The following is a 24,686-nucleotide window of genomic DNA, read 5'->3' on the forward strand; positions in this document are numbered from 1 at the left end:
TAAATTCTTAAATTTTAATTTCATTTGCTGGGTATTTTAAAATAACCTTTTTGTTTCATTTTTGGAACAAGCATCCAAGAAATGTCCACATGTTTATGTTTCTTTCCATTATTATCAATATTTGTTTTTTGATACATAATTCTAAAAATATACGTGTTTCCTTTTTGGTCCAGCTTTGGTCTCTTTTGCTCTTGCACGATATTTTTTTAATATCTTTTCAAGGATAAAATACTTCGACGAAGAATGAAGTAAATAGCCATCAGACTAATCATCAGAAGTCAGATATCAGAATAGATTCTTTACTGCATGAGTGTTTACAACGCCACGCATATGCTTGATATGCATATCATTTTGATACGATAGACGTCTCTCGATGCGTATCGTACCAGCTAAGTACGTCATCGTTTACTACTGGGACTAACTACATTTAGTACAAATATAGCACTTGATACGCGTATTAAACAATCGGTGTAAACTAGGCCAATGCATACTTATGTGAACTAATTAATTTTCTTGCATATTTCTCTGCGCTATTTTTATTTGGATATACCTTTACGACTGAAATTTTTGTTATCACGTTGTTATGGACAGTCGAATTAAGTAATGCGATTGGTCGAATCCTTACGTTATGGTTACTATTACGGTTACGGAAAGTGTGTGCGATCGGCTTTATTCGATGCAGAATCATAGTGGTCACGAATTTATTTACAACATTTGGTGGTTCATATCATTTATCGAAAAAATAAAAAACTATATGCGGTTAGATAGTGGAGATGACTAACTGGAAACTAAAATTATCTAATTGTTTGATAATTGTTTGGTGGTGATCGATAGCCTAATTAAAATGTTTAGTGGTTAGTTGTATTTTTTAAATTAAATAAAAATTTTGATGTAAAGTTAGCTGGACATTTTTTATTTTCGGTCTAATCGATTAAATGAGGATTTATTCGATGCAAAATCATTAGGTGGTCACAAATGCTTTATTTACAACGTTAGTGGTCTATAATTTAATCTAAAAAATAAAAAAGAAACGTGCAGTTAGATAAAGTAAAGATGATTAACTGGAAGTTGTAAAGTTAGCCGGACCAATATATATTATTTACTAATCAATTTTTCTCAAATTTCTCTTTTCAATTCACAAGATTTTCGCGCCCATAATACTTCACGCTATATTTTCAGCTACACTAACGCGCATACGCGAAAAAGGAAGCTCTGATCGAAACATCACTGCTCGCGAATTCCAAGCAGTTCCAAATTCCAAATGTGCGATCAGCTGTTCACCTGAAAACAAACCCAAGCAAAAGAGAATGCTGTTGCATAGGGTGAAATCTTTGTTTTATGGCACGACAGCCTTTAAAAGAACGCACACACTATCCAAATCGTTTCTCCGATCATCGATAACCACACCATCCGGAGCAATCCTACCCGAGCCAAAGAGAACTCCGTTCAGTTTTCTGGGCGTTGTCAGCAGTGTCGTGTTCGGTCTCCTGGTCGGTGCCACGATCAGCAAGAACGTTGCCAACTTTTTGGAGGAGAACGATCTTTTTGTTCCCTCTGATGATGACGATGACGATGACGATGATTAATATAACGTCAGCATTTCATTCCATTGTAATTGAAAGTAATCAGCCGATTAGACATGCTCTTAATACTAACGGTAATTTATTATATGTTTTTCGTATAATTTGTAAAAATTGTACCTAAAAATTTTAATGCACATAAGCTATATATATAAAAGAATTGTATCTATTTTTTTATATGTTAAAAAAATTATAATTTCCATAAATTAAAAATTTTTTAAATTATAATAGTTTTAAAAACAATAATTTGTGTTTATTATACTACATATTTTAACAACTTATTGATTCTAATAGAAAGATTACTGATACTATATTTTTACAATGATTTTTGTTAACATCAAATGTGACCATCTTATATATACATCAAAATTTCACTCTTACACTGGCTTATTTTCAGAGTTATTTGATGCTACAGTGATACAAGAGAAGAAATTATATAAATTCAAGCAATGCAGGAAGAGAAATCTCTTTGCTTATATAATTTAGGTATCTTATAATATACTCTAATACCTGAGAGATTATGTGTAAATTATTATAGAAATATTTATTTATAGTTGTTGGAAGTAGAACTTTTAAAAATTTAAATCTTGTTATTGGACGTGATCACTATTGTATTTCTTGATCTAAATATATATATATATATATATATATATATATATATATATATATATATATATATTTAGATCAATCAACAGTTCAATTTATATATATATATAAATTGAACTGTTAAATACAGCATAAGTAATACAAAAACGCTCATTATGGCATCTATACTATCAAGTTTTATATCAGATGTACATGTTATTATAGTTACACATATTTCTTTTCAGTCTTCAATTAATATTCATAAATTTTTGAATGCGATATTCAATAACCTGCTTAGTATTGACGTTTTAATAATATTTATTTGTGCAGGTGTGTAAAGGCGCATAGCATAAATGTATAAAGTTTGTGAAAAGACTCCTTTTAACACTATACAAATGAATTTTATCCTTCTTACAGAAGATTTAATGTTTCTCTACAAAAAAAGAAGAGAAAGAAAAAACTTCACTTCTTTTAATATTATATAACACGACGATAAAGTTTGTATCACAATTCATTGAATGATTTTTTTAAATGTGTACTATCATGTTATCTATCTGAAACAAAACTATAAGAAATAAAAGCAAATACACTATCTAGTCTATATGAAAGATCATAAATACATGTGCATAAATAAATAAATAAGTTTTTTATTGAATACACAGTATATAGATTATAACAATTAAGGCAGATATATGTGTTCTTTTTAATGTGTAATAAAGTAGAAGAGAATCTTGTCACAAAGAATCATCATGTGTGGAATTCCAAAATACATGTATGGTAAAAAAACTATGTGCTTGCATCAGTTAAAGAATCAGACTTAACCAAAAAAGTGTTATTAATAAAGAAAAGAATTTAATTATATTGAATTGAATTACATATACCAAGCAGATTGATGCGTAGTAGTAACATGTGCTCAAGATAGAAGTCTATAAGAATTATTTAGTTAATCAAAAGCAAATGTGAAAATGTAAGCTCTGTAAATTAGATATATTTTGATATATTTGATAAGTTTAATATATTTTGAATAAGAGCAATTATCATGTTTTCTCATCTAGAGTGATTATTCACATTAAAGATATCCAGATTATTGCAATGGATTGACTTCTGTTTGATTACAAAGTATGAGTAAAAACGAAAAAACAAAATCACGACACATTACAAATCTAAGACTGTTGCGCTTGTGTTCATTCTGCCTGTGCAAAATTATTCCACATAATAAGCGTATAATGAAAATTGACTCGATTTTACTGCGGCGGTCTTTTGTGTAAACCCCAGCCATGAAAACATTTCGTGAATCTTCTAGATTCCTTACCTTTGGCAGTTAAAAATAACTTACGGGGTTTCTCGGGCTGCTTCACACGCAAATGTTGAATATATACCTGAGAAAGAAGAGAAATTGCCCAGTTTTACATCATGACTACTCGAAATTAATTTACTTTGCTATAGAATATTTACAATATTGATAATATTTTTATACGAATCGTGACAACTTAATTTGTATACTTCAGCTGTATACCTGAGCTGATTTGTAAGCCAATTTGATTTCGACTTCTGAACAACGAGTGCCTAGCCAAAGAAACACTTGTTCTCCATTATCGAGGATCATTATATCATCATCTGCCAAATCATCCTGTAAAAAATGCAATGTCATTCATTCTTTCATAAAAATCGTAAAACTTAACATTTATTATAAGAAGTTTAATATCAATGTTATATTTATAAAAATTTACTTGGCAAAAATCAGTGCATTTTTCACTGATGGTAAAGTACCCCTTCTCATTAGAACATCTAAATAGTCTTGTATAATTCATATACTCTGCATCAGTGTCATATGGTTTCTTTCCTCCCAGTGCCACCCAAAAAAAATTGTCTGGTTCCTCGCCTTCATTCAATACTTGCAGGCTTATCCAAGGCTGTAACATATATACAGTGCGTGTGTGTGTGTGTGTACATATACATATGCATATACCTATACACACACACACACACACACACAAATATCCTTGACTTGACCTTAACGATGCCATCCAAGGTCAAACCAATGACACCATCTTATGTTCCCCTCAAAATCATACAATTTTTGTTCAAAACGTTTTTCTCTAAAATTCTTAGTTTTTGAAAGAAAAGAGGTGTACGTTGTATATAAAAGAGAGAGATATTCTTTTTTAGAATATATTAAAATATTTTGGCAAACATTTAGTTATATTACTCATCTCACACTGGTTCAGTTTTAAATCAATTTTTTAGATCTAATTAGAAGTAACTCACATTATTGAACATTTCCTCTGCAATTTCTCCGATTAAACGAGCATCTTCGGAATCAGCTTTCGACCCAATCCATGCGTACACAATACCGGTTCCTTCGTCAGAATTGTTGAATGGCACATTTAAAAGATAACTATAAATAAAAAAAAGAAAATATACACACATTAATACATTATTAATACATTATCGAAGCGGAATGTAATCGTGTGTCAGATGTCTTACCAAAACGCAGAATTTAATAATGTTGAATCTGCTGGTATTTGAATAAGTCGAGTACACAAGGCACTACCATTACTTCGCAGATGATAAAATTCCACTTTGTTGCTTCCCGCGAGTTTCGGCTGTTTACGTTTACCTTGATGAATGATGAATTTCCGTTTGAAGTAACTCATGAACTTTAGATTTTCTTGTTGTTGATGTGTTCTCACAACTTCCAAATTTTCGCCGAACAACGATTTAAATTTTTTTTGTAAACTGAAACAAATAGCAGTATAAAAGATAAGCTTTATCTAAATATTTTATCTTGATAAGCAAATATATCTATAATCTTTACCTAAATGTAAACGTTAGCCATCCCATATTTCCTGCATCTCTGCCTTGCCAAAAATACACTGTACACTGATAATCATCTTCGAATTGCTCCTCACCATCCTCGTTCTCTGTTATATCCAGTGGCTATTTTAATTAAAAGCAAATAAGCATTTATCATAAATTCTTTACAGTTTTACTTCAATAAAGTGTGATACATCTACATACCATCCAATACCGACATAAAAAGACATAACAATCTGCACTGTAAAAATGTCCTAGTTCCTCTTCTGGCAGACGTACGAATTTTTTCCCCTCCAACACCAATGCTTCCATTCCCTCCAAATCATCGTTCCACTCAGTCATGAGTTGATGCGCTTCGGCAGCTGACATCAGCGGTTGTCGCGGCATAAATAAAGCTGCCAAATCTGCCTGGAAATGACAGAAAATATTAATAAAAATAATTAATAAGTGATATTCAAGTAAATGCCAAATTATTACAAAATATACTTGGACATACTTTTGTTTCCTGTTGCTTAGCCCATTTAGTGAGATCTGCCCCAGTTTTAGCAACAGACTCAGCTGTCCTAGTGAAATCCACAGCAATCACTTCGTCCCATCCAATAAATTTAGACTTAAAAATCTATATATATAAAACATATATACATAAAAAAGTATTAATAAAAAAGAATTGCAAATTAATATTAAAGAAGAATCTATTTGTACCTGGGATTCAGTACCCTCTTGTAATCTTGTTACCATTGCATATTCCGGTCTTTCTATCATATTAAACAATTCTTGAGATAACTTTACAGCAGCGGCGCGCACTAATCTCGTTGATTTTTTGCCAAACCTATAATTATGTGCAATTAATTAATCAACACATGTTTAATTTTAGAGCAAAGGTTCTTTATACTTACCAAACATATACATCCAAATAGCAATCTAATATATATACATTGCGATTATTTAGCAAGGTATTCGTTAATTTTCCATGAGGAACTTCAACTTGTGGTAATTCCAGATAACCCATACCAAGTTGAACTTGATACAATCTAGGTGTAAGAGGCACAAAATTTGGATCTATGTGTTCCTATTGTATAAACACACGAGATTATTAATAAAAAAATAATTAAGATAATTAATAAAGATAATTAATAAAAAGAAATAATTACATACGTTATTTCAGCAAATTAAATAAAACTTCAAATTTCTTCTTATATAATTGTAAATTTATTTTTATATTTTTATATCTTACATTTTTGTATCGTTAAGTTAGTAAAAAGAGGAACTTACAATAATTTGCAAATCTTTTCGTTCATGCTCTTCCACGTCTAAATACAGCAGGAAATCTTCCGACTCGGTATTCATAACTTCTGTTATAATCTCGGCTTTATTTTTCCGTTCGTTCTTATTAATTTTCTCCGCCATCAGTCGCGCTTTGGATTTTAGCGTACTTTTCGCTTTCTTTCCATACCACATAAATATTTTATTTCCCGTGTCAAGAACAAATACATAACCAGGATCCAGAGATTCAATAGAAACTGGAACTGGCTCTAAATGTATAGACGCTCCTGCCGCATGTACTCTATATAGACGAGTAATTGCTGGCTGAAAAAAAAAACGTAAGCTTAAGATAATTTCAATTCTTTCTTCAAAAATTTAATCATGATACTTATATAAAAAAGAATTAAATCCTCACTGTATCTTCCACCGTATAAAAACCGGACGACGTTCGTCCGCCTTCGATGTATGTAATACCCGAATCGAACAGCATTAGAAATTCATCCGATTCGTCTCCCTGTTCCTCTCTGATCGTCCGACATTGTGCGCCTAAGTAGTTTCTCAAATTTACAGCATGGATTGCAGCACACGCTCTTTTATCCAACTGCGGACGCAAATTATAATTAAATTAATCGTGTATGATTATCTGTGTGAAATAATTCTTAACATCCTCTTAACCTTTTTTTATTGTATCTGTTCAAAAATAAATCTACCGTTGCCTTTTCTCCAATCCAGAAATAGATTGCCCAGGTCAACGATCCACCCTCATCTATCCCAGTTTTCAAGATGATGTAACAATCACCTTCGTAAAACTTGCCATGCGCCACTTCCTCGATCTCGTTTGGCAAAAAGTTTTCTATCTCCCAGATTGATAGCCCGGGTATTTGACCAGCATCTTCGTCGAAAAATTCAGAGTAATCTAAAGGTGGTTTCTCCAAAGCCTCGTCCCATCGCTTAGGTCTAAAAAATTAATTATTTGACTTTGTATGATGCTGTGTAATAAAAATTTATGCTAAAAAGCTTTGCTATAATATGTAAAAAATTGACAGATAAGATTTATACATAAGATTTACAGATTACTTACTTTAGAGATTCTACTTTCGATTCCTCACATTCTTTATCTTTATTCTTCTCCTTTGCTATGTCTTTCATGCCCTGAAAACAATTGTAAAAATTGCACAATTTTCTTTATATAAACTCTGTTAATACTAATTAGTAAATACAATAATACTAATTAGTAAAATAAAGATATACTTTAAGTATCTTGGCTTGATCTTGATCAGCTTCTTCCTGATCTCTCCTTCTTCTCAACCTCATTTTACGTGCAATTGGATCTTTACTATCTAGAATCGAAAACGTACAAAATCGTGAAATAAAATGATAGATTTTTATGATAGATATGTTAATTTTATTTTATCAATTGACTCGTGTATTTGATGGCCATAATACATACTAGCAGCTTGAATTGGGACTGGTACATTAGCACCAGCAAGACGCAACTGATGTTGCAAAGAGAAGTCGATATTATAAAATTCGATACCCGATCCCCTTTGTACTTCTGTCGGTTTTGGCGGCATCACTAAATTTGGATTGTCTCGTAAATCTAATTGTTCTAGATCGGTAAGAAGATGAATGGCGTCTGGTACAGTAATCAATCGGTTTGATGTTAATATTAATTGCTTTAATGCACCACATCTAAAAAAAAATATAATATCTCTATAATATCTCTATATTACATCTCTTTATAATATTTTGTTAAAAAAGATCTCTATTTCTTTTACAATAAAATAATAAAGATAAAAAAATAACAAAAGTAAAAAAAGAATAAAAAAGATTATCACCTGCATAGCCCTTCTGGTATCATTTCTAAATGATTGTTAGCAGCAGAGAATACTTGAAGGGATGATAATTTTCCTATTCCAGAAGGTATACCCTCAAAATCTAATTCATTATCATTTAAATATAATCTTTTTAATGTGGAAATCTTGCACAGAGAAGCTGGTATTGCACTTAATTTGTTTCGTGATACATTCAGAGTTTCCAATTTCATCCAAAGTTCTTAAAAGATACAAAAGATAAGTTTAGAAAGTTAAAAGATACAAAGATCTTGTTTTACTGAATTGGATAAGATCATTACATACATATATCTCTTACATATATCCATAGATAAGACCATTGTAAAAAAAATCTACTCACCAATTGCTGTTGATAGTTCCATTATCTGATTATCACTGAGATTTAAACGACGTAAATTTGATAAGGAATAAAGTGCATCGGGCACTCGGGGTAAATTATTTTGAGATAAATCTAGTTCTTGCAAATTGGTTAAGGTTTCTAGACTAGAAGGTATATTACTCAATGTTCGTTGTGTGTTACGCATTTGTAATGTTGTTAAATTCATCAATGATGGCAATTGTCTAAAATAATTTAAATAAAGATTTCTTACTGAAGGAAATATTTCCCAAAGATTGATATAAGCAATAGTATTTCTACCTTAACTGAAAATGACCCAAAGGATTATGATTCAGATTTAAAGTCTGTAGATTAGCCAAACGTCGAGTCTGTGGTGGCACTGTTTCTAATTTATTGTGACTAAGATCCAAAAACAATAAGTCTGTCAAGTGGATAAACAATGTATTTGGTATAGTCTCGATACTGAAAGAAAAAAAAATAATATCAAAAGTCTCTCAATATCTTCCTACAGTCATAAATATTATAATATATATTATATTTATTTGTTGATATACATACTGATTATGGCTTAAGTTAAGATTGAGCAAAGAACGTGCTCTCTCTAAGCCTTCAGGTACCTCTTTCAAATTATTATGACTTAAATCTAATGTTGTCAATTCCTCTAAGTGAAATAATTCTGCTGGAATACCACTAGATTTTATATTGTTATGCCTTATGTTCAACGTCCTGAGACATCCCAATTCTGTCAATTCTCCATACAAGCGTTCCAACTTATTTTTGACAAGTGATAGATGTTCCTGACACATGATTAAATCACTATATTAAAAATGCTTCTAGCCAAATAAATAATACATGACATATATATAAATTGTCTTTAATAAATTCATGTAAGAAATAATTATATATATTTTTAATAAAATAATAATAATAATAGTGATATATTAAAATATATTATTATTTTACTGATAATACTTTAGAAAGCTATTTTACCAATTTCAATAATTTTCCCATCTCCTCTGGAATTTCTGTCAAATTTGTTTTGTCTAATTTCAACCATTGTATTCCAGTCATAAGACGCATGGATTCAGGAAATTTGCTATTCTAAAAATATTAAAATAAGTTTTAGTATAACTGCTATTCATATAATTGGTCCTAAGTCTTTGTCATTGATAAATAAAAAATAACTTGTTATCAAAAATATGTTTGTTTTTTTCATATTGAAATAACGATGTATCACAATTTACTTGTACATAAAGAATATTTGTACTATTAAATAAACAAAGTTACAAATGAGTATATAAAAATTACTAAAAAAAAACAAGAAAAAGATTAAAACAAGAGAGATTGTAGATACATTTAAGAGATATTTTAATCTCTCTTTGAGGTTAATAGCCGTTAAATCCCCTGCGTACTCACGCCAAAGTCGTTGCTGCTGAAGTCCACGCCTCGCACAAATGGCAACACTCCGGTATTCGCCATCGCGCCGGATGGTTATTGCACGATGACCACGTCAACGACGACGTGCGTGCTTCAAGATACGAAATACTCAGTATCCTACTAAGTATTTGTATCGCAATGCGCCGCGTCCATTCGATCAGGATGTCTGTCGTGCCGATCTTATCGTGCCATGTGGGCGTGCGATAACCGAAAAGCTTTCTCGCTTCGCTTCAACTATCGCACCTGGGCCTTGGTCTTGGGTCCAGTGTCCAGTGTCTCATCCAGTCGGCGAATTGGGCGCGCATCACGATGAACGAAAGATAACTGGATATTCAGAGATGAACATCATCCGTCGATGTATAGACAGTCGCGAGTAATAGTGCTCTATTTATCTATTTTAATTGCTGTTGGAATATAAAACATATAATTAATATATCTGCTATAAATTATCATTTTATTGGAATAAATTTAATAAATTTATTGTTTTGTGTGATCTTATTAGGTTACTCATATTTTAATGCTAAATGGAAATAAAAAGTATCAAAATTGATTTTCATCTTATATTTTTGCCAGATAGATATGTTTGTAAATTATATATATGTATATATATATATATATATATATATATAATATATATATATATATATATATATATATATATATATATAATTATAAAATAAATATTAAAAATAATTTATATATTTTCAATATATAAATTTTTAATTTTATTATTTATTATTGATAGATATTAAAAGCATTTAATATATATCAATAATAAATAATAAAATTAAAAATTTATATATTGAAATATATAAATTATTTTAATATTTATTTATTTTTATAATTTATATATATATATATATATATATATATATAATTATAAAAATAAATATATATTAAAAATAATATATATTAAAAATAATTTATATATTTTCAGTATATAAATTTTTAATTATATATATATATATATATATATATATATATATATATATATACATATATATATAATTATCTTTAATATACATTAATTATCTTATATTAATTATCTTTTAGCGAATCATAAGTTGTGTATATAATGGCTTTATAAAAATTCGTTTTTCTCACACACAGAAGTGATGTATAAAAAAAAATCTTGAGGACTATTCACAGATTTCTATATCAAGCGACGCGGTAGCGTCGCGACGCCAAGTACATAAGAAAAATACTTTCTACTAGCTTGTGAAATAGTTTGCCTATATACAGGGGCACGGCACTACCAAATAGCTTATCCGAAATTTTAGGTCTTGTAAACATTCAATTAAAATATTTAAGAACTAAAGCCGTTAATCAAAAATCTAACGCACTTTTATTATGTGTATAAAATGTGGATACAAGCTTTTGATTGCGACCACTTTGAATAAGATTGGTGCTGTTACGTCTCAGCGACGCTCTTTCTCTCTCTATACCTCAGTTAGTGAGAAAAAGATTGCTCTTGTTACGTCTCAGCGACGCTCTTTCTCTCTCTATACCTCAGTTAGTGAGAAAAAGATTGCTCTCTACTTTTATAGGGTGTAACGGCCTGCCAATTTTAAAAACTATATTTTAGCTAGTAATTAAGTACCGCTTTTATCCCTGCAAAATACCTATGGAATAATTATGTAATCCATTTGCTTTTATTTTAATTGTTAACTAATTTCATTAATCGCTTATCATTCTAGTTCCATATGGTTATTTAGCCTAAAAACCGAATATATTTTAATCCTTTTAGTAATAATAATCGATGGCGCAAGGAATTGAAAATTCCTTGGATCGACGAATCAGGAAGCATTATTTAGAACTAGCTAGTTGTACAGCACTTTCTAGAACTAACCTGCTGATTACTTTAAGAACGAACTTGCGAGCGAGTTTCACACTCGATAATATCGATACTAATATCTAACTTTTAAGATTTTAATATTTAATCGTACAGACAAATATATATATAATAATTACTCACTCTTAAATTGAGGAGTAAATGCGCTGTACTTTATGGAATCATAAAACGTATATAATAATAATTTGTTGTGTAACGTCCTGCCAATTTTAAAACTATATTTTAGCTAGTAATTAAGTACCGCTTTTATCCCTACAAAATACCTATAGAATAATTATGTAATCCATTTGCTTTTATTTTAATTGTTAACTAATTTCATTAATCGCTTATTATTTTAGTTCCATATGGTTATTTAGCCTAAAACCTGAATATATTTTAATCCTTTTAGTAATAATAATCGATGGCGCAAGGAATTGAGAATTCCTTGGATTGACGAATCAGGAAGCATTATTTAGAACTAGCTAGTTGTACAGCAGTGACTTTCTAGAACTAACCTGCTGATTACTTTAAGAACGAACTTGCGAGCGAGTTTCATACTCGATAATATCGATACTAATATCTAACTTTTAAGATTTTAATACTTAATCATACAGACAAATATATATAATAATTACTCACTCTTAAATTGAGGAATAAATGCGCCGTACTTTATGGAATCATAAAACGTATATAATAATAATTTGTTGACTATAATTTGTTGAATATTTATAATTATTTTATCCAAAACATCACATATAAAACTTTCAATACTATATCCAATACAATTATACTTTATAAATAATTAAAATCATATTAATTAAAACAAGTTATTATATAATGCGTGAATGCTTCCATAAAGAAATGATTTTAATAAAATTAATATGCTTTATTGTAGTATCGATCAAGCGACCATAAATATAAATTTAAGAGGCTTATATTCTATGGAATCATAAATTATATATATATTACATATAATACATATAAGTTATCTAAAATATCTATATTTTTAATAAACTATAGAATGCCATAACTTTATTTAAATTGCCAACTTATTATCAGAACTGAAATAAATAGAACAAATGATTCCATAAATTAATAAGCATAAATATTAACCATATTATTAAGGATTTTATATTATAAAATATTAACTAAGTTTAAGAAGAGAATGCGCATAAGAGGCCTCATGTTAGTGAAACCTGATATTGCGAGCGATAAGTCGAACGGACATGCGACGGCTACGACCACGAGCGCCGAAACTCAATAGTCAGATAAACATATCGATCGACAATTCTCAGAAGAATTGTTGTTAAAAATCTTTCTTCTCAGAAGTCCTTCACTGAATCATTCTAAGAATCTTCCAGAGCGCGACGCGTGTGCTGCGCACGGCCCGAAGACCCTTTGTTTCGACAGTATATAAGCCGGCGATTTCGAACCTTCGGGGCAGTCAAATCGGGGCAGTCAAATCGGAGCAGTCAAATCGGGGCAGTCAAATCGGGGCAGACAAATCGGGGCAGTCAAATCGGGGCAGTCAAATCGGAGCAGTCAAATCGGAGCAGTCAAATCGGGGCAGTCAAATCGGGCAGTCAATTCAGAGCATTACGTTCATTGCAGTCAAATCGGGCAGTCAATTCAGAGCATTACGTTCATTGCAGTCAAATCGGGCAGTCAAATCGGGCAGTCAAATCGGAACAGTCAAATCGGGCAGTCAAATCGGAGCAGTCAGTTCGAGCATTCAGTTCGGGGCATTACATTCAGTCAATTCAGCATTACGTTCATTGCAGTCAATTCAGAGCTCTTCAAACATTCGAATCATTTATTCTTAGCTAACATTATTCATTATTAATTCCTTACTATTTCGTATAAGTATTCGCTCCGTATTATTCGTTCATTGTTCGCGTACTATTCACTATTCCATTTCGATTAATATAATTGTCGATTCAGTATTAAGTTGTGTAAAACTAAGGAAATAATAAAAAACTTTGTGCATACATCTGAGTACTTTTATCCGGCCTACTTCATCCACGACCGAGGTCTTAAAGGACGAGAGAAGGGCCTAACAGAGTACGACCAGAACTTGAACAGAAGGAAAGATTTTTCTGCCACATCACGGTAAGTACTTACAATCACTATAAATCCCATCTTTCCATAAATATTAGAAACCTTATTTGAATTAACTGATAACCCCTAATATCAATTAATTATCTTTTCATCCTCTAAATAATAAGAAATCCTCTGTCAAGCATTAGCATGTGGCTGACAGTTTCCAGTCAGTCAACTTTAATCTATTATCCTACTATTATTTAAAACACACCCTTAATATCAATACTAAGTAAGATTTATAAATTCCATGCAAAATATATACTACTGTTGTCATTTGAACTAGACTTAATCTTGCAACACCTTGCTCTTTTTCCCGAAAATCCATCGTTGCCGAGCGCTTATGGTGCCCCTGGCGACTCCCTCCTTTCTTCCTAAATTCTGAATATAATCCTTAAACCTCGTTGCCGAGCGCTTATGGTGCCCTGGCGACTCCCTTTTTCCTAAATTTTGACCTCGTTGCCGAGCGCTTATGGTGCCCCTGGCGACTCCCTTTTTCCTAAATTTTGACCTCGTTGCCGAGCGCTGATCGAGGTGCCCTGGCGACGTTTCCTATCAATTTAAAAATCTCCCACAAGAAATGACAACAGGAGATTAAATTGAAATCAAATTTATTATCTAATTTTCTGAACACAACCCAATCCTTGAACCTAGTTGCCGAGCGCTATTACGGTGCCCTGGCGACATTCGACCTCTTTTCTAAACCTTCCCTTTCTATCAGAAATTTAGAGTCATAATATAATCAAGTATTGATATTAAATAAAAGACCTTATCCTTTAGACAATTCTCATAATAAATTAATTCGATCTAACTAACTCTCTATTATTTAATGTCCACGATTTATTAATTACTCTTAATTTCTATTATAATATTCCTTTCCGAATCTTAATTCTATAACTCTTGTACTGTTTCTAATTATTATTATATCTTAAGTAATAAGCCCCTTGCATATGGTGCACCCGCAATACAAGCGGACTTGCCGCTAAAACGCAACCATAATCGATATCTTTCTTTTATTATAATATTAAAGGTCTATTCTTTAAATCTGATTAACCTTCGAATTACGTATACCTAGTTGCGTCCATATCCCTAAAATACCTAGTGAAACTTCCTAGTAACCAAATAGTTCCGCGCCTACATCATTCCCCTAGATCCACTAGATTAGTCCTAGCTCTCGGCGTCCCTGGGGTATAGCCGGTGGAAGCAGGTTGCCCTATAAAAGTAGAGAGCAATCTTTTCTCACTAACTGAGGTATAGAGAGAGAAAGAGCGTCGCTGAGATGTAACATTTTAAATTTTGGTGGCAGCGGTGGGATTGCCAAAAGGACTAACAAGGATCTTCCCGAGGGAAAAAGTCTCGAAATTAATCCTTTTCTTCTAAAAAGAAAATAATTTATATACATATTTTTAACTTAAAGATCAATATTTATATAACTTGAAATTCACCTAAGATTCGTCGCTGTACAGCGAGGCATAGTATTGTCGCTGACGAAGAGTGTGGCAACAAATACTATTGCTGCTGAAAGCGTGGCAACAAAACAATTGTCGCTGACGAAGAGTGTGGCAACAGTTGTAATTGTCGCTGCCGGAAAAGGTGTGGCGTAGTATTGTCGCTGACGAAGAGTGTGGCAACAAATGCTATCGCTGCCGAAAAAGTGTGGCAACGAACAATTGTCGCTGACGAGGAGTGTGGCAACAGTTGTAATCGTCGCTGCCGGATAACGCGGCAACGAACTGTGTTGAATTTCTGACATATTTCAATCTTTGTATAGATGCCCAAAAAGGGTGGACGTCGAGTTCAAATTAAAAAAATTAAATTCCAGATTAAAGAAGCACTTCTTTCTTCCCAAGACCCTCTTCCTCATCTTACGAAATTGCAAAACCTAATTACAATTCAGATAACTCTAAACCTGACGATAATTTAGACAAATTTAAATCTGATGGTAATTTAGATAAATCTAATTCCGACAATAACTCGGATAAATCTAAGCTTAACGAGACTAAAAATACGAACTATAAGCTAATACCGATTGAATTTGAATATAAACATCCTGATTATAAAACAATCGAACAAACAGATCCTCGTCGCAAAATCTATAAAATTTATGAATTATTTGGTCCAAAATAAATAAATTTAACAACGTAAGAAAAATCTAAACCTTGAATCATATTCTTTGAATCAAAACATATACATACATCCATTATAGTAACCTAAATAATTAATCATGCCTAATACACGATCCCAATGTTCTAACACTCCTTCTGATACTAACGAAATTTTAACACAATCAGATTTAGAAATCCTCAATCAAAAATTAAATGAAAAAGAAAAGATGCTTAAAGAACATGCCAAAATGTTACAAATAAAACAGGATGAATTGAAAAACTTACAACGCGAAATCGAACAAAGTAGAAATGCTAATTCCGATAACAATCAACACGAGTCAATAATAAAAAATCTGAATGAACAAATCTCTGCTTTAGTTTCATTGCCTGAACAAATGGAACAATTAAATCAACGTATTAACGACATTCAATTTTCTAATCCACCTCACAATCAACAACCAAATTATAATTCCGATTACTATTCCGCTCAAAATTTTCCTCGCAGGTCTAGCCCTGCAGATACAGCCTCCCCGATTCGCCTTAAAGATGTAGTTGATTCTATTCCTAAATATGATGGACACAAAATTTCTGTTTTTTATTTCAGCAAAATGTGTGAACGAGCTCTCGAATTAATTCCTGGTTATCATGAATATCATTTAGTACAATTAATAATTAATAAATTACAGGGACATGCTTACGCTGCTATAGAAGGTACGGAATATCATACTGTTTTCGAACTAACAAGAAAATTAAAAAGAATTTTTGGCCCTAACAAATCCGTAGACCAATATCGCGGAGAATTAGCAAACATTTATATGAAACCTAACGAAAATATATTTGATTATATAGAAAGAGTAAAGGAATTACGCGCAGCTATAATTGATGGGGAAACTAATGCCGGTGGATATATAGACGAAATTACAAAAGATAGTATTGAGCGTAGCGTAACTACAAGTTTTATTAACGGTCTCCCTTCCGATCTTTTAATCAGAGTTAAATTAGAAGGATCTTATACATTCGATGGAGCTCTAGAATCGGCAATACAACTTTCAAAAACTTTAGAAGCAGAAAACGCGCGTAAACGGACCGTATCGCTTTCTAAACCTAACTTTTCCCCTCGCGCTGATTTCTTAAATAAATCGGGCCCTCCCCAAACAAGTAATTTACCGCAATATAATGAAACACAACATCCTCGAAATAATACAACTCCTTTTATAAAACCACTCATTCCCGGAATACCTGGACCTAATTATCCTATCGGAAAAACATGTCGTTATTGCAAAAATCCCGGACATCTTATAGACGAATGTCGCAAACTCGCGTATAGGCGATCTACTGAAAATAATCCATCTACTTCATATTCCAATAACCATAATAATAATTCGGGAAACGCACAGAGCGTTCCGGTAATAAACGGCGTCCGCCGGAACGACATTCAGACGGGGCGCCCTTCCCTTCCACAACAAGCGCCTGTGACTATGGCATTACCTCAAAACCAAACTCTGATTCCGTCACCCGCATCGAACGAGTAGAAAATAAAATAAAATCTAGTAGTTTACCCTCTGTTATTCTTTCGTCTCCAGATTTAAATATTAAATGTTCTTTCATGATTGACTCAGGCTCTGGAGTTAATCTCATAAAACAGCGCTTTATTAATGAAAATATAATCTTGGATAAAAATGAAACCTTAATTCTTCAAGGTATATCTTCTGAACCTATCTGTACTGTAGGTTCCGTCATCATACATTTACTCAATCTACCCACCTATTTCCATGTAGTTCCCGACACAGTTGGTTTTCCTCAAGATGGTATTTTAGGAAATATGTTTCTAAAAGAACGAATGGCTAGTATAGATTATAAAAATAAATGCTTGCATTACGATAACTCTAGTATTCCTTTTTCGGAAACAATTCATATTCATATTGGTAAACGATCTGTATCTCCATTTTATATCAATATTACTAATCCTGAAAAACAATATGGATATATACCACGTTATACACCAGCCGAAAATGTTTATTTCGGAGAAGCAATCGTCACGAACATTAAAGGCAAAGCTTACTTACCTATTTTTAATACCACTGAATGTGAATACGATATAAAAATTCCTTCTATCGAGTTACTAGACTTTGATCTTGCGGATACGTTTGAAGGATCCACGATCCGAGACGGTGTCGTTGAAGCCCGAGGGAATGAAACGACCAACGATCCTCTTATCAAAAACTCAACTCTCGATATTAATAAAGAAAATAATTCTAAATACATCACTGCAACCTTAGGGCATACAGTGATCAATACAAACTCACTTAATTCTGAAAATAATTATATCGCCACAGCCTTAGGGACCTTAGCGATCTATAATAATCTTAATTCTTCTATTGATAACCCTTTATATTATGAAAGAAATAATAATAATATTGCCCTGTTAATTTTCTCGACAAGGAAGCCCCCCTTGCGATCGCGCATCTGCTGTCATGCAGCTTTTACGATTGGAACATTTGAACTCCGAGGAGTCAGACAATGTTAAATCGTTGATTATTAATCATTCCGATAGATTTCATCTTCCAGACGACAGTCTTGGAGCCACTAATGCTACGCAACATTCTATACCCACAACCGACGAAATTCCTATCCATACGAAACAATACCGATTTCCCCCTGTCCACAAAGACGAAATTAATAAACAAGTTAATGAATTATTATTCAATGACTTAATCGAATATTCTACTTCTCCCTATAATTCTCCTGTGTGGATAGTGCCAAAGAAACCTGATTCTCAAGGTAATAAGCGATGGCGAATGGTCATCGATTATCGCAGCCTTAACGAAAAAACTATAGGAGATGCTTATCCTCTTCCAAATATAACTGATATTCTCGATCAATTAGGATCTGCCAAATATTTTTCTGTCCTCGACTTAGCTTCTGGTTTCCATCAAATTCCTATGGCATCTAAGGACGCCCCAAAAACCGCATTTTCAACTCCATATGGTCATTATCAATTTAAAAGAATGCCATTTGGTTTAAAAAACGCTCCTGCAACCTTTCAACGATTAATGGATAATGTCCTTTCCGGGCTGCAAGGTAACGAATTATTCGTTTATATGGATGATATAGTCATCTATGCTAGATCTTTAAAGGAACATGAAGTTAAATTTAATAAATTAATGGAAAGATTAAGAAAAGCAAATTTAAAACTACAGCCGGATAAATATTTGTCTGTACGATTAAATATTAAAATCTTAAAAGTTAGATATTAGTATCGATATTATCGAGTGTGAAACTCGCTCGCAAGTTCGTTCTTAAAGTAATCAGCAGGTTAGTTCTAGAAAGTCACTGCTGTACAGCTAGCTAGTTTTAAATAATGCTTCCTGATTCGTCGATCTAAAAAATTCTCAATTCTTTGCGCCAACGATTATTATTACTAAAAGGATTAAAATATATTCAGTTTTTAGGCTAAATAACCATATGGAACTAGAATGATAAGCGATTAATGAAATTAGTTAACACTTAAAATAAAAGCAAATGGATTACATAATTATTCCATAAATATTTTGCAGGGATAAAAGCGGTACTTAATTACTAGCTAAAATATAGTTTTTAAAATTGGCAGGACGTTACAGTGCAATCAAACTCGAGAAATAATCGAGATTTATATGATAATTGGAGTGAGCTCCATTTGGACACGTAATGATTGGATACGCATTATTGGACACGTTTTATTGGACGCTGCTGATTGGACACTGCACGACTGGCCACGCACATTTTCCGATTGGACAGGCGTATCCCATTTGGACACGCGCTATTGGACGCGTTTTATTGGACATTGCGCGATTGAATATCGCTCAAATGGACACCGCTCAATTGGACACCGCTCAATTGGACACTGAACGACTGGACATGCACATTGCACGATTGGACACTACATGATTGGACACCGCACGATTGAATATCGCACTTTTAGGTTAGAAAATAAGGTTTTAACATAGATTTTACAACTTTCCACGCGAAGTGAGATTTCAGATGGGTTTACAATTTTCTACGCAAAACGAGGTTCAAGGAAAACATATGTGTCTAATCTTAATAGAAGTGGTGCACCCCGTTGGAGAGGGGGGGGGGGCGCGGGCGGAACATACACACTGCCTCTATGCATACTTTTCAGTGCAAAATGAGGTTTCACATTGGGTTTACAATTTTGTTCAATTGTCCAGTCGTGTTGTGTCAAAACATGCGGTGTCCAATCGTACGGTGTCCAATCGTGCAATGTCCAATCGTACGGTGTTCAATCGTGCGGTATCTAATCGTGCGGTGTCCAATCATGCAATGTACGTATCAATCATGTAATGTCCGATCGTGTCATATCCAATCGGGCAATGTGCGTGTCCAATCGAGTGGTGTTCAATCGAGCAGTATTCAATAAAACGTGTCCAGTAATGTGTGTTCAATCGGGCGGTGTCCACTCGTTACGTGTCCAAACGAGATGCGCTCTGAGAATTGTGACATTTTTCGTTTTCCATCAGTTTCAGATCTCACGTACGTACGTTCGTACGCACATATGCGAAGCGATTTTATCCCTTAAGGCACGTTGCAACGTTCACGATTAAGCGGGGAGCACACACTTTTGCATAAGCGCATAATTATAAGCATAAGGAAATTGATTGGTTCATTTCCTTATGCATATATTTGTGGACCAATCAATTTCTTTATGTTTATGTTTATGCGCTTATGCAAAAGTGTGTGCTCCCCGCTTTATTGGCTTAATGTGCAGATACGTCTTGAGAGACAATGTGTGCGATGCAACTCATAAAGACATGGTCAGATCAACACGTCATAGACAATCCTGAACCGGACTCAGACGCCATGCGTGATCTAACCGATGTGTAATGCAAGATGGTGATATGGAATAGCATATGACAGTATAGGTGCGTGGCGATAGCGGTAGTGTAGTAGGTGATGATGCATGCGTCATGCAGTACGTAATAATAGCGTAATAAGTGTAAGTGTGCATGTGTACGATAATAATAATAAGTAATGATATATGATGTATGTATGTGTATGTAGGTAATATGTGTATGTATGTGTGTGTGTGTGTGTGCGTGGTGGTGTGTATGTATGTGTGTGTGTATGTAGTGTGTGCGTGTGTGTGTGTATGTGTGTGTGTGTGTAGGCAGGTTGAGAAACGTAGAGATTAGAGATGGCGATAAGCTAGAAGTTAAGATAGTCTGTAAGCTAGAGTTAAAGAGTAGTTGAATAGTATACATGAAATTGTAAGATCAACCCGAGGAGAATCAATAAATCGTACATCTATCTATTAGAATTCTTTTGACTTGCTAAATATATATCTTATAAAATATATATAATAATTATATTAGAATTCTTTTGATTTGCAAAATATATTTTATAAAATATATATAATTATGTAAATTAATATATGATATAATATGCAAATAATTTTCATATTACATGCAATATTGTATAGACAACACAAATTTAGTTCCATGTTTACGACGGGCACGCCAAGTTTTTATATTTTGCTTTGTAAGTTTGTTTTACGCGCGCCCCGACTTAGAGTTTACGAAAAATTTTATTTCAAATTATACATCCTGTAAGATATACTTTGTAAATCAAAAGAATTCTAATTGCACTTAACATTAACAATATGATTTGATATTATAGTATATAACATCTTTAATAAACTCTAAAGTAATGTAATTTGTGATATACTATTCAAAATTGAACTTAATTCGTTAATTAATTAAAATCATTCTGTTAAAAATTAAATATGTTTTAATGTTAAGGTGAAAATCTGCCTAAAACACTTCTATAAAAATTGATTTTATGATATCTACTATTTCAAATTACAAATTTTTACAAATTGAATTACTTGTAAATACTTGGCCAGTTAATTATTGATTTTATTTAGTTTTTTATTTTTTAGTGAAAAATTTTTTTATTAGTTATTTTTCAGAGATAAGTATCTTTTTAACTTTCTGTTGTGTACAAGGTATATTTTTTATATACTTAACGTACTTTTTTTTACCTTTGTGAGGTTTTTTATTGTGATACGTACTATGTGGTATATATACTTTGGTTCTCTTTGCATATGTATAATTACGTTATTTTATAAAAAAAATCTGTAAATATATATCCCTTTAAAAAAAAACCTCACAAAGATAAAAAAGATACACCAAGTACATAAAAAAATTCTAATTTGTACGTAAAAAGTTACTAACAAAAATTTTAATCCCTAAAATTTATCTCTAAAATATAATTTTTAAATTTTGCAGAAAAAACATAAATTTTTGTATAAAACAGTTATTTGCGAATAAATATAAATTTTTATAATAAACAGTTATTACAAAAAGTAGTGATCCCTATAAAAAAAAAACACGCCAAATACATAAAAAAAATCTTAACTGGTACGCAAAAAATTACTGCCAAAAATTTTAATATTTTTTCTAAAAAATAACTTTTGAAATAATTTTCCCTTGAAAAATAATTTTCTCTTAAAAAATCAAAAATCAAAACTAAATATAAAATCAATTGTTAGCCAAGTATATAGAAATAGTTCAGTTTGTAAAAAGTTGTAATTTAAAATAGTATTTGTCATAAAATCAATCTTGCGTTTATAGAAATATAGATTTTCACGAAAAAATTAAAATGCATTTTATTTCTATCAAGACATTACATTATTATATATCCTCCCTTCAAATAAATATTTTGTATAATATATAAAATAGCACGATTGTATTTTACGATTGCGGATTTTATTACATAAGTAAATTTTAAAAAAATTAGAATGCATTTTATTTCTATCAAGAAATTACATTATTATATTCTCCTTCTCTTCAAATAAATATTTTGTATAATATATAAAGTACTATTATGTTGCGGATTTTATTAAAAATAAATAAATCATAAAAAACTTCTTAATCCTTATTACAATAACGTTGATCATATTGTTTATTAATTTTAAATTTAAAAATGCCTTGTGCCAAATTGATCGATTTATTGTAAAATTAATCATAAGCTTTACCAGATAAGTCTGAAACAAAAAGCATGAAGATTAAAGCGACACACAATTACTTGGCGTGCCCATCGAATTATATGTCATATTAATGTATTGATAATGATATAATAATATAATATATTGATATAATATGTTAATAATAATAATCTTGCTTTTTATTTCACATCGGGCACGCCAAGTAATTGTGTGTCGCTTTAATCTTCATGCATTTCGTTTCGGACTTATTTGGTAAAGCTTATGATTAATTTTACAATAAATCAATCAATTTGGCACAAGGCATTTTTAAATTTAAAATTAGTAATCAATATGATCAAAGTTATTGTGGTAAGAATTAAGAAGTTTTTTATGATTTACTTATTTGTAATAAAATCCGCAACATAATAGTGCTACTTTATATATTATACAAAATATTTATTTAAAGGGAAGAAGAATATAATAATGTAATTTCTTGATAGAAATAAAATGTATCCTAATTTTTTCGTGAAAATTTATAATATTTCCATAAACACAAGATTGATTTTATGACAAATACTATTTTAAATTATAACTCTTTATAAACTGAACTGTTTCTATGTACTTGGCTAGTCAACTATTGATTTTATATTTTGATTTTTAATTTCTTATTTTTTAAGAGAAAATTATTTTTCAAGGGAAAATTTTTTTAAAGGTTAATTTTTAGAGAAAAATATTAAAATTATTGTTAGTAATCTTTTGCGTACAAGTTAGGATTTTTCTTATGTACTTGGCGTGTTTTTTTTACCTTTGTAAGGTTTTTTTTAGAGGGATTAAAACATTTTACAAAGTGAACTATTTCTATGTACTTGACTAGTTAACCATTGATTTCATATTTAGTTTTAATTTTTGATTTTTTAAGAGAAAATTATTTTTCAAGGGAAAATTATTTTAAAAGTTATTTTTTAGAAAAAAATATTAAAATTTTTGTTAGTAATTTTTTGCGTACAAGTTAAAATTTTTTTTATGTACTTGGCGTGTCATTTTTACCTTCGTAGGATTTTTTTAAAGGGATATATATATAGTTATAGAGTGCCTAAGGGTCAATTAAAACAGGAAAAGAACAAATTTTATATAAATGGTTAATAATAATAATATATTATAAATTTTTAAAAAGATACATACAAATAGATTTTAATTTGTGCAAATGGGATACATGGCAATATTTGATGAAGTGACGTGCGACATTCTCTACAAAATACCCTAGATCCTAGGATCAAAGCGTAATTTATAGCGTAATATATATTTCGTATTCTCGTACAGTATGTATATTGGAAAATAGGTCCATTATTCGCAGGAAACATGATGTGCAGTATTTTACACTGCCAGTTGTGTAAAAAAAATATTTACAGCACATTTTTGATATTTCATCTAAGCTATTTATTTCGCTTAGTTTAATGTCTTGCGGATTCCATAATTCGAAATGTTACTTTGTTCGCTATCATAATCACAATCCTCCAAAGGTGGCACTTCTACATCGACATCCTTTCCGTTTTCTTCTTCTTCATCAGCAATATCCATATCAATATTTTTTTCCATTATAATTGCATTAAAAATGCCATAATCTTCTTCAAGTGGTATTTCATCAATAGATTCCTCGCCGTCCGTAATATCCGTAATCCATAATATTAACATTTTCTTCATCTTCGGGAATAATAACTTCTTCCTTAACCATGGTGCAAAAAAACGTATATAGTTCAACAAGATTGTTATAAGAAAGTTGATTGAAGATGCTACACACA

At 31.4% G+C, this 24,686-nt stretch overlaps 2 protein-coding genes and 1 long non-coding RNA gene across 5 annotated transcripts; 2 read left to right on the forward strand and 1 right to left on the reverse strand.

The window, feature by feature from the left end:
* Positions 1-451: 451 nt before the first annotated feature.
* On the forward strand, positions 452-3,026 carry LOC126852042 (essential MCU regulator, mitochondrial). 3 transcript variants are annotated; one of them, XM_050596520.1, is made up of 4 exons: positions 452-854; positions 1,180-1,657; positions 1,978-2,066; positions 2,411-3,026. In XM_050596520.1, the coding sequence occupies exons 1-2, from the start codon at positions 845-847 to the stop codon at positions 1,584-1,586; spliced, it is 417 nt and encodes a 138-aa protein (XP_050452477.1). In that variant the 5' UTR covers positions 452-844; the 3' UTR covers positions 1,587-1,657; positions 1,978-2,066; positions 2,411-3,026. The 3 variants fall into 3 exon arrangements, with proteins under 3 accessions (XP_050452477.1, XP_050452475.1, XP_050452478.1); XM_050596518.1 differs by having other exon boundaries at positions 2,496-3,026; XM_050596521.1 differs by having other exon boundaries at positions 2,583-3,026.
* Positions 2,797-10,266, reverse strand: LOC126851952 (protein flightless-1). Its single transcript, XM_050596315.1, has 22 exons — positions 9,852-10,266; positions 9,426-9,536; positions 8,994-9,232; positions 8,736-8,897; positions 8,439-8,659; positions 8,084-8,300; positions 7,696-7,937; positions 7,497-7,585; positions 7,327-7,397; positions 6,956-7,202; positions 6,661-6,846; positions 6,255-6,569; positions 5,879-6,051; positions 5,685-5,811; positions 5,479-5,601; positions 5,187-5,390; positions 4,984-5,105; positions 4,653-4,904; positions 4,434-4,563; positions 3,896-4,078; positions 3,682-3,795; positions 2,797-3,544 (listed from the first exon to the last, which is right to left on the reverse strand). The coding sequence occupies exons 1-22, from the start codon at positions 9,912-9,914 to the stop codon at positions 3,410-3,412; spliced, it is 3,726 nt and encodes a 1,241-aa protein (XP_050452272.1). The 5' UTR covers positions 9,915-10,266; the 3' UTR covers positions 2,797-3,409.
* A 2,631-nt stretch (positions 10,267-12,897) lies between these two features.
* LOC126852084 (uncharacterized) lies at positions 12,898-13,691 on the forward strand. The gene is made up of 2 exons (XR_007687786.1): positions 12,898-13,146; positions 13,356-13,691. It is a non-coding gene; the product is annotated as an uncharacterized LOC126852084 (long non-coding RNA).
* Positions 13,692-24,686: the final 10,995 nt, after the last annotated feature.

Source organism: Cataglyphis hispanica, chromosome 9 (assembly GCF_021464435.1).
Source record: "Cataglyphis hispanica isolate Lineage 1 chromosome 9, ULB_Chis1_1.0, whole genome shotgun sequence".
Classification (NCBI taxonomy): Eukaryota; Metazoa; Arthropoda; class Insecta; order Hymenoptera; family Formicidae; genus Cataglyphis; species Cataglyphis hispanica.